The 10830-nt window shown below is 35.7% G+C and overlaps 1 protein-coding gene across 1 annotated transcript; it reads left to right on the forward strand.

Moving 5' to 3' along the window:
- Positions 1 to 9643: 9643 nt before the first annotated feature.
- Positions 9644 to 10579, forward strand: LOC123641786 (olfactory receptor 4C15). Its single transcript, XM_045556724.1, has one exon. The coding sequence runs from the start codon at positions 9644 to 9646 to the stop codon at positions 10577 to 10579; it is 936 nt and encodes a 311-aa protein (XP_045412680.1).
- Positions 10580 to 10830: the final 251 nt, after the last annotated feature.

Raw genomic sequence — 10830 nt, forward strand, 5'->3', positions numbered from 1 at the left:
CTTATTCATTTTTTCATATACTTGTTGGCCACTTGCATGTGTTCTTTTGAGAAATGTCTATTCAGATCTTTTCCTATTTTTTAAATGTGTTAACTGCTTTTTTCCTATTGCGTTGCTGGACCTCCACATAGATTGTAGTTATTAATCCCTAGCTAGATGGGTAGTTTTCAAATATACCCTCCCATTCTGTGGCTTCTCTCTTAGCTTTGTTGATTGTTTCCTTTGCCATGCAGATGCTTTTTAGGTTGATGTGATCCCATTTGTCTGAGTTTGCTATGGTTTCCTGTGCTTTGGGGATATTACTCAGGTCCTCGGCCAGACCATGTCCTGTAGCATATCACCAATATTTTCTTTTAGTAGTTTCATATCTTTGTGTCTTAGACCTAATTCTTTAATTCATTTTGACTTTATTTTATATGGCAAGAGATGAGGGTCTAGTTTCATTCTTCTGCATATGGATATTCAGTTTTCCCACCACCATTTATTGAAGAGACTGTCCTTTCCCCACTGTATGTTCTTGACAATTTTGTCAAAGATAAGTTCACTACAGATGTGTGAACTTATTTCTGGGTTCCCTATTCTGTTCCATTGGTCTATGTGTCTGCTTTTATGCCAGTACCATGCCATTTTGTTTACTAAAGCTCTGTAGTATAATTCAAGTCAGGTAAGGTGATCCTCCAGTTTTGTTCTTTTTGCTCACAATGGGTTCATCTATTCTGGGTCTTTTGAAGTTGCATATAAGTTTTAGGATTTTTTTTTTCTGTGTCTGTAAAGAATGTCACTGGTATTTTGATGGGGATTGTACTGAATCTGTAGATTGCTTTGGGTGGTATGGCCATTTTTACACTATTGATTCTTTCAATCCATGAGCATGGACTATCTTTCCATTCTTTCTGTGTCTTCTTCAAGTTCTTTCCTCAATGTTTTATAGTTTTCATTATAGAATTCTTTCACTTCTTTGGATCAGTTTATTCCTAGGTATTTTGTTTTATTTGTAGCATTTGTAAATGGGATTACATTCTTGTTTTCCTTTTCAGATTGTTTGCTATTGGCATTAGAAATGCTACTGCTTTTTGTATGTTGATTTTGTATCCTACAATTTTACTGAATTTGTTTATCAGTTCTAATAGTCTTCGGGTGAAGTCTTTAGGTTTCTCTAGATATAAGATCATATCATCTGCAAACAAGCATAATTTGACTTCTTCCTTTTCCTTTTGGATGCTGTTCATTTCTTTCTCTAGATTGGTTGCTCTAGCTAGATCTTCCAGTACTATGTTGAATAACAGTGGTGAAGGTGGGCATCCATGTTTCAGATCTTAGAGAAAAGGCTTTCAGTTTTTCCACATACAGTCTGGTACTAGCTGTGGGTCTGTCATAGATACCATTTATCATGTGGAGGTAATTTCTTCTATACCCAGTTTTTGAAAGTTTTTATGCTGAATTTTACTGGTTTTTCAACATTGATTCTAATGATAGTATGGTTTTTCTCCTTCATTCTGTTTATATGGTGTATCGCATTGATTTGTATATGTTAAAACATCGTTTCATACCTGGGATGAATCCCACTTGATCATATTTTTAATGTGTCATTGAATTCGGTTTGCTAGTATTTTGTTGAGGATTTTTGCTTCTATATTCATCAGTAATATTGGCCTATAGTTTTCTTTTTTTGTTGTGTCTTTGGTTTTGGTATCAGGGTGATACAGGCCTTATAGAATGAGTTTGGGAGGATCCCCTCCTCCTCAATATTTTGGAATAGTTTAAGTAGGATTGGTATTAGTTCTTCTTGGAATGCTTGGGGAATTCAGCAGTGAAGCCATTAGGTCCTAGACATTATTTTTGGGAGTCTTCTTATTGCTTCTATGTGGTTACTTTTTATTGGTTTATTCAGGTTTTGAACTTCTTTCTGGTTCACTCTTGGTAGTTTGTATGTGTCTAGGAATTTATCCATTTATTCCAGGTTTTCTAATTTATTGACATATAGTTACTCACAGTAACCTCTAATGATTCTTTGGAGTTTTGAATCTTGCAGTATCAGTTGCAATATCAACTGATGAAGACAGAATTTTATATCAGCAAGAAAGATTAGAATATTGGACAAATTCTGGAAAGGAAAATTGTTATCCCTCACCCACCATTTCTTCTCCTTGGCTGTGGCTCCCTCTGTCTCTGTCTTTTTCTTTTCTGAATTAAACTTAAAAAATTATTTATCCTATTTTTCATAACTGTGCATAAATAATGTTTCTTCTATTATCTACCCTACACCATTTATACAATCTTATTTTTATATTATTCCACTCTGTTCCTCTAACAGAAACAAGTAATAAAGGATTAAGCAAAGCAGGGCATGGAATGAAGTGGGAGATGCTAACTGTGGCTTGGAGTGAGAAGCAGGGTTCCAGAATGAATTGGTCAAGTCTGTTGCTGAGTGATATTTGTAAATTTTCACCCTGACTAGGACTGTGGTCCATATCAGATGATTCTTCTGTGTCAGAAAACACATACACAATTTCAATTAAAATAAAATTATACTTCTTAATTCCACCGACAATTAAAGTGATGGAGCTTCTGGGTCATGACTTTTCTGATAAATTACTTCAGTTTTGCATTTTCTGTGAGGTGTGAATAAACATATAAGTGGGTATCACAAAATGTTTAAAGAGTGTATAAAGGAACAAATTGTTTGGTGTCGTCCCTTTCTGAAAGGACATGCTGAGCTAAGTTCATGTTGTCCCTCAGGCTTCCCTGTCAATGCTATGTTTGTTTGTTTGTTTTTTTTTTTTAGAGTAAACAGACCTGGTCTATTTTTTTTTTCAAATAATATGAAAAGAGAAAAATTCCTTTATTCTTTACAAATTGTACTTTTAGTTTTAAGGTCATGGAACTTCAAGATCAGTTTATGAGAGAAAAAAATAACATTTTGATTATCTATGAATCTTTGCATTCTTATACATAAAATGTTATTCTTTAATATACACTCATTGCTACCCTAGTCCCAAAACAGTGTCTTTTGTCCTAATCGATTGATGCTGGCATATCCCAGAACTCAGCTCTTTTATTTAGTACGTGCACAGGAGTTTGCCCTAATTCTGTGATTCCATCACAGTATACACAGTATTCTACTCCTGACCATGAAGGAAAATCAAGGCATCTTCTAATAGAAACCCAGAAGTTGAAAAAAGAAAAAAGAATAAAAATCCTCTAATTGATCAGGGGCATATATGTTTTGCGAACATTTGAGCAAGTCAAACCACGTAAAACTGTGTGTTGGAAAATCATATTGATGGGAAATTTCCAAACCCTGGTGGAGCTGAGAAGCAATTCTATAGGTTGATGACACCTCAGGGGAATTTCTTTAGATTCCAGTAGAAACCTGTGGAGGAAACTTTTGCTGCTTTATTTGTTTTCCCTGAGACTATGTTAAAGACAGAACTTGATAAGCAGTGGGGGACATTCTCTACCTTGTCTGCCAGAGATGATCTTCCTCTCTCTCTTAGAGGTAGAAGGAAGTGTTGGAAACAAACTTCCAGCCACCAAATGGGCTTCTCTCCATAATGAATGGGAGATTAACATCACCAGAATTTTCAAGGGATTGAGAAATGGTGAGATTTATAATTCCTATGTTTGCATTTTTAGAGAGGATTTCAAATTGTGGAGTAGTGCCTCAAAGTGTGGTTAACATGGTCACGCTATAAAGTTTTATACGCACTTGGGCTAGTTACATAATCTTTCTGGCTCTCAGACTCTGCATACTTAATGAGAATAATAATATTACCAAGGTGAAAGGATGTAGAAACAAATAAAATAATACTTTTGGAGTCTATAGAACAGTTTTTGACACATAATAAGTATCCAATAAACAGCCCTGTTAGAATGCAAATTGGTGTTTGTTTTTTGGGAGAGGCTGTAGGAACACCTAATTACTTTAAGTCTAATAAAATTAGACTTATCTTCAGCCTTTCATATTATTCAGGTTAAATCCAAATAACTTAGAATGCAACCAGTGCATATTTGTGTCCTTGCTCTCTAATAGCATTTTATTAATTCCTTCTAAAATATTCCCATTTATTATTTATCCCTGATACTCTCCCCTCCTTATATTTTACATTAAAAAGCAGAATTTTCTGCTGTATAACATTTATTCTATTAATAAAAAATAAAGCATTTATTCTACTGATACAGAATAAAGCATTTTTTCTATTGATACAGAATAAAGCATTTTTTCTATTGATACACAATAAAGCACTTACTATTTCCACGGTGACACCTTAACAAATGGCACAGGGAAGGACATTAAGGGTAAGAAAGCTGCCTCACATCACAGAATGAAGTCTTCTGATTTTAACTATATCTAGTTTATTTTACTAATACATTTGATGTTACAAATAAAACTAGGTTCCTGTCCCAGAAATGTTCAGAACAATTTAAATTTCTTTAGTGCCACTTGCCCTGGCTTTGTCTTACCTCTAAAATGAGCTAAATCACTAAGACCAGAAAAAAAGACGGTTAAGGCATTGATCAGAAGGAACACCAAGAGAAACAGAGAAAGGTTTTTTTTGTTTGTTTGTTTTGATCTTTTTCAAAATCCAGAAATAGTAAGAGTATAAATGTTGAAATATTTATGGAAATCAGCAGAGCATATAGAGGGAAGAGAAAAGGATCTGAAATTCTGACATTTGAAGAGACCATCCAGTTTGTTAGAGAAAGGAATATTCTTAGCTAGACAGGCAAGGAATAAATCTTTTGTTGCTGAATAATAATCCTGGCTTAAAAATATGGTGGATTTAAGGAACTTAATAGGGAGGGCAATTACAAATAGGATTTTAATTTATTAGTTTTCTTTATCATAACAGTATTTGGAAAAATGTATGAAAATGTGATTGATATGCACACATACGTACATATAAATGCATCTAAAATTTACTGCTTGAAATATATAACTACATAACATCACTTTTAATGACACTATTAATTCCTCTTATAATTCTGAATGTTATGTATATTTCAACCTCGAAATAGAGATTCTATTATTTTCAGAATGAATGATGCTAGAATTAGTTTTCCAGCAAAACCTGATGGGAAGGAAATGGTAGGCAATGTGGATAGTGGGGCATGAGGAGGTCAACTTCCCAAGGTCACAGCTCCAGGAGATGCTGTGAACGGGCCCTGAGCAATCTGAAGTGCAGCCCCAGCATATTAAGGGCATGGCTGTCAGGAAAGACCAGGAGAAATATGGACAGAATAAGCTGCTAGTAGAGGATAATGTGAATTTAATATTAACATCAAGGTGAGTGCATAGACGACAGGGAGGGCTGGTCGCATGGTATGGCCATTTATGAAGAGTATACAAGAGTTTATAATTTTAATGTAAGATTCTCTATAATGTTAGCATATTAGTTTCATCTATAAACTAAATTATCCCTAAACTCTACCTCCTTTTGTCTGAACTGTTTAGATGATAAAAAATATGGTATTGGTGTGGCCTTTGTAGCTTGATGTTTAATTTTAAATATCCTAATAATATAGTACATACACTGCAAATAAAATTTCTTGATAATTTTATATATTTTCTTCTAGATTATAAAATTCTATTTAAGATATCTGTACAAATTAGCAGAGTTATTACAAGTTTTCTTCTGTTTTTCTCACTCATAAAGATGCTTCACCTTGTATGTCCTCATACTATTAGTGTTTTACTTATTGCACCATGTATTATTAATTTGTGATGGCCTGATTTAGGTAAACTTCTTCCTATCATTGAATATTTTACATACCTCTCAATTTTCACTCTTAGAAATGACCATCTTTCATTATAAAACTTCCCCATCACATTTCACCTTCAGAATAAAGTTTTAGAGTTGGGGTTACTTGTATAAAATACACAAACATGTTAATGATTCTGAAATTATTTACTAATATGTTTTACAAAAAGATTGCATGAATGAAGCAGATTCTCTGCAATTTTAGAATGGTTATAATTAAAAAATATCATGATATTAAAAACATATATTCCTAAGACAGATTCAAATTGCTAGCTTGCTTTGTGTCTGTAGGTAGATGCTGCTTAAAAACAATGCCGATATCAATATTTGATTTCTACTTTGTAAAACACATTAATAATAACTACCTATTTGACTCCCATGGGTCAGGCAGCTTCAACAAGTGTTACTGTCTGTTTTATAGCAGAGGCGGCTGAGGCACAGTGATTTGTTCAATGACACATGGCTAATACACCATGAAGCTGGGATTGCTTGAGTTTTGCTAGCACCAGTTGAACAATTTTTTCTTTTTAATTAACTTTTCATTTGGAGTAATTTTAGATTAACAGAAAAGTTGCTAAGCGAGTATAGCAACTTTACACTACTCAATTTCCCTTACTCTTATCAACTTACATTACCATGGGTATATTTGTCAAGACTATTAAATGAAACTGATATATTACTCTTAACTAAACATCAGATTTTATTCACATTTCACTAATTTGCCCACTACTGTCCTTTTTCCGTTCTAGGGTTCAATCTGGGACAACACATTGCATTTAGGGCAGTTATCTTTTAAGTGATTTAAAATCATAACTCTTGTGGTCACAAACTGTGAGGACACTATACTCTCCATTGTCAAAGTTTTAACACTAACTTTGGAAATTTGTTTCGCCTAAAAGAAGGGGTGGGTTTGTTTATATCTAAGGAACATTTTAATTCCAAAATGGTATTGCTCTTAGAACGCCCAGATTACGGAACTGTGGCGATTAAGAATTACTTAATTATTCAATAAATGTACAGCCTTCTGTTCTTTTCCCACCACCCACCCAATTAGGTTTTCTTTGTGCAATGAAGCTATCTGAATAGGAGTGGATGCTGGTGGGTCTGAGAGCCACAATAATTTAATCAAGGATTACGAAGGACGTTTAAAAATGTTGTACATTTAAAAAATGTCACTTCAGTACTGAGACCCACAATACAAAATATTTTACACCTGTACATTAAGAACAGGATTAGTAAAAATCATGTTGGTCATGGTAAAGTAGAAATTAGGAGTGAAGATGTTATCATTTCTTCTCTGTGTCAATGACTCTGGGAGCTTGTTCTCCCACTCATCACGATCTTCTGTGCCTGTTACTACATCAGTGTTTCTGGGGGGTTACCTTATGTGATTCTCACAAGAACCCTATCAATAAACATTCTTCTTATACCCATTAACAGAAGTGGCAGCTGAGCCTTTGAAAAAAAAAGAATTTGAAGAATTTCAGTAACATGTTCCACCCCAGTAGAATATCCCAGATTTGAACCCAGGTTTACGTGAGTCTGGAGCTGATGTTCTTACTCAGTTCGCTCCATTGTGTTTCCTGCTTTGATCCTAGGCTAAGCTGAGCACTGCTGGGTCATATATTAGTATTTTTTGCTTTGTAATAAATGGTTATACATTGACCCAATGACCTCAAAGGGCTGTTTTAACTTTTTTTTAAATTTTTTTATTTTTTTTATTTTAGCTCTTCATGGGGGTACAAAAGCTCAGGTTATATACATTGTCCGTGTCCCGCCCATCCCCCTGAGTCAGAGCCTCAGGCGTGTCTACTCGGTGATAGCTTTTAACTGGATATGGGGTTCATAGTGCAGATAACAGTATTAATAACCCTGGAAACATAATGGAAATAACTGTTTTAAGGTAAGCCCAAGGATGGATATGAACATACACAATTGTGTATGTGGTATTTAGTTTTATTAACATTTTAAATGGTTTCTGTTAAGTCTAAGTGGCATTTATAAATATCAGCTTATTTATCTCTAGATAACTCACATTATTCTTTATTCACCTAATTTTTGGTGAATTTTTTGGTGAATCAGCTATTTGGCAGATGCATTTCAGTTATATGTACAGGTGAGGATACAGTAATCCTGTGAAGCTGTGTCTACCTGTGGAAATTGAAGTTAATGGCTGGATAATTATCTGGATGACTCATTCCAAAGCTTTCTGTGGGTAAGGAGGATGGCTTTGTAAGTGAGTTAACAGTAACTACAATTGGTAAGGGCACTTTATCATAAGTAACATTTTCACATTTTTTTTTTTTGGAGACAGAGTCTCTCTCTGTTGCCTATGCCATGGCGTCAGCCTAGCTCACAGCAACCTCAAACTCCTGGGCTTAAGTGATCCTACTGCCTCAGCCTCCTGAGTAGCTGGGATTACAGGCATGGGCCGCCATGCCTGGCTAATTTTTTCTGCATATTTTTAGTTGTCCAGCTAATTTCCTTCTATTTTTAGTAGAGATGAGGTCTTGCTCTTGCTCAGGCTGGTCTTGAACTCCTGACCTAGAGCTATCCTCCTGCCTCGGCCTCCCAGAGTGCTACGATTACAGGCGTGAGCCACCGTGCCCGGCCACATTTTCAAATTTGACTGTCATTATAATCCCGGGAGATGAGCAGGTGAGGTATTAATATAAACATACATCTCTGTTTCACAATAAGGTCAAATAAATTTGAAACATGTATATCCTTAATAGTTATACTTGATCAGACCTGTCCACATTTTGTAAATAATTGGCAAATAATAAAACTTTAAGGGTCTGGGCTTATGTGCAGCTTTTTATTTCTCATCCTTGCCTATGTGGTGGCTGCCAATTTGTATCTGTAAGTGCCTATAGAAAGGTCACCCATGCTCTGAAGTTCTTGCTGAAAAAGAAAAATCCGACTCCTTTCCCTGTTGATCCAGTGGGCATTGGAGCCAGAGGCTCTGTGTTCAAACCCCAGATCAAGCATCTATTGTTTGCTGGAACTTAACCTCTTTAAGCATGAGTTTCCCACCAATAAAACAGGGACAATAAGACTATCCGAGACTGTGTTCTAGGCAGTGGGTCCTGAGACCCACCTCACTTCACATAGTCACCATGACAACACTCTGGTATCGGCATTATTATTTTTATGAATTTCCATTCTCCTTTTAAAATGACAGATTAAAAAAAAAAGCTCAACATTTATTGCATACTTGTTATACATTAAGTGTAGAGCTAGGCATTTTCTGTATGTCATTCTCTTTTATAAAGAATGAATTAATTTATTTAAAGGTCCAAATCAGCTCAGAATTTTAAAGACATATTTGTGGAGTAGCCATGATTTTCAAGTGGCTTTTAAACTGCATGCTATTTCTTCTACTACTTGTAGATAACACAGTCACCAGGTTAGGATGTCATGCTGGTCACCTCTGCTCCCATTTCATGGCAATGGCAGGCACCACTAACAAATTACAAACCTCATTTTCTCATAACTCAGAGGTGGCTTCAGAATGCTTCTCAATAACTCACTCCAGGAAGCCACTAGTAAATGATCAAAACTGGCACTTGAGATGAAAACGATTTCTCTTCTCTACCACATGTGGATACTTTCCTTTCTCCATATTGAAACTTGGCCTATTTAAAACATTCAGTAATTTATCTCTATCTCAATTCTGCCTGACCTTTCACTAGTACCTTCAACAATTTTTAATTTTGTGTTCTCAATGACAACATAAGTACTCAAGATAATTTTATATATGGATACACCAACTTGTTGATGACTATAATACAATAAATTGGTCTCAAATTTTTCTTTATCATAATTACAGATTCTACATGCTGATCACTGTTGGAGGTGTCACCTTTCCCTTGGAAATCATGCAAAACCAAAGCTTTGTAACTGAGTTCATTCTCCTGGGGCTTTCGCAGAATCCAAATATTCAGAAAATAGTGTTTGTTGTATTTTTGTTTGTCTATATTGCCACCATTGGGGGCAACATGCTAATTGTAGTAACCATCCTCAGCAACCCTGCACTACTGGGGTCCCCCATGTACTTCTTCTTGGCTTTTCTGTCCTTCCTAGATGCATGCTTCTCCTCCGTCATCACTCCGAAGATGGTTGTGGACTCCCTCTATGAGAGGAAAATCATCTCCTTTCAAGGCTGCATGATACAGCTGTTTGCTGAACACTTCTTTGCTGGGGCAGAGGTGATTGTCCTCACAGCCATGGCCTATGATCGCTATGTGGCCATTTGCAAGCCTTTGCATTACTCTTCCATCATGAACCGGAGGCTCTGTGTCATTCTGATGGGAGTAGCCTGGACAGGGGGCTTCTCACATTCCATGATACAAATTCTCTTTACTTTCCACTTGCCCTTCTGTGGTCCCAATGTCATTGATCACTTCATGTGTGACTTGTATCCATTACTGGAGCTTGCCTGCACTGACACTCACACCTTTGGCCTCTTGGTGGTTGTCAACAGTGGGTTTTTCTGCATCATAATCTTTTCCTTGTTGCTTGTCTCCTACGGTGTCATCTTGCTCTCTCTGAGAACTCATAATTCTGAAGGGCGGTGGAAAGCTCTGTCTACCTGTGGATCTCACATTGCTGTTGTGGTTTTGTTCTTCGTCCCGTGCATCTTTGTATACTCACGACCTCCATCTACTTTCTCCTCTGACAAAATGGTGGCAGTAGTTTACACCATCCTAACTCCCTTGCTTAATCCTCTGATTTATACTTTCAGGAATAAGGAGGTGAAAAATGCCATGAGGAAAGTATGGAACAGATTGGTGGTAGTTTCTTCTGGAAAATAAAATATTAAATTTAAAAAAAAAAATAAAAATTAGGAGTAAAAAAGTGAAAGTGGTCTTAGATAAAAACTTTATGGGATATACTTTATACAGAAAGAGGTAACAATGTTATTAAAAAAACCATTAATGTGGTGTCAGAAAATGATGTTTTCACCTTCAGATCACTCAGCAACTCTGAGTTCACAGCTCAGTATCTTCACATGTAAATTAAAGAGAGTTGAATTTTATTCTTACTTAGAATCTAATGATCAAAA

This window comes from Lemur catta, chromosome 7 (genome assembly GCF_020740605.2).
Source record: "Lemur catta isolate mLemCat1 chromosome 7, mLemCat1.pri, whole genome shotgun sequence".
Taxonomy (NCBI): domain Eukaryota; kingdom Metazoa; phylum Chordata; class Mammalia; order Primates; family Lemuridae; genus Lemur; species Lemur catta.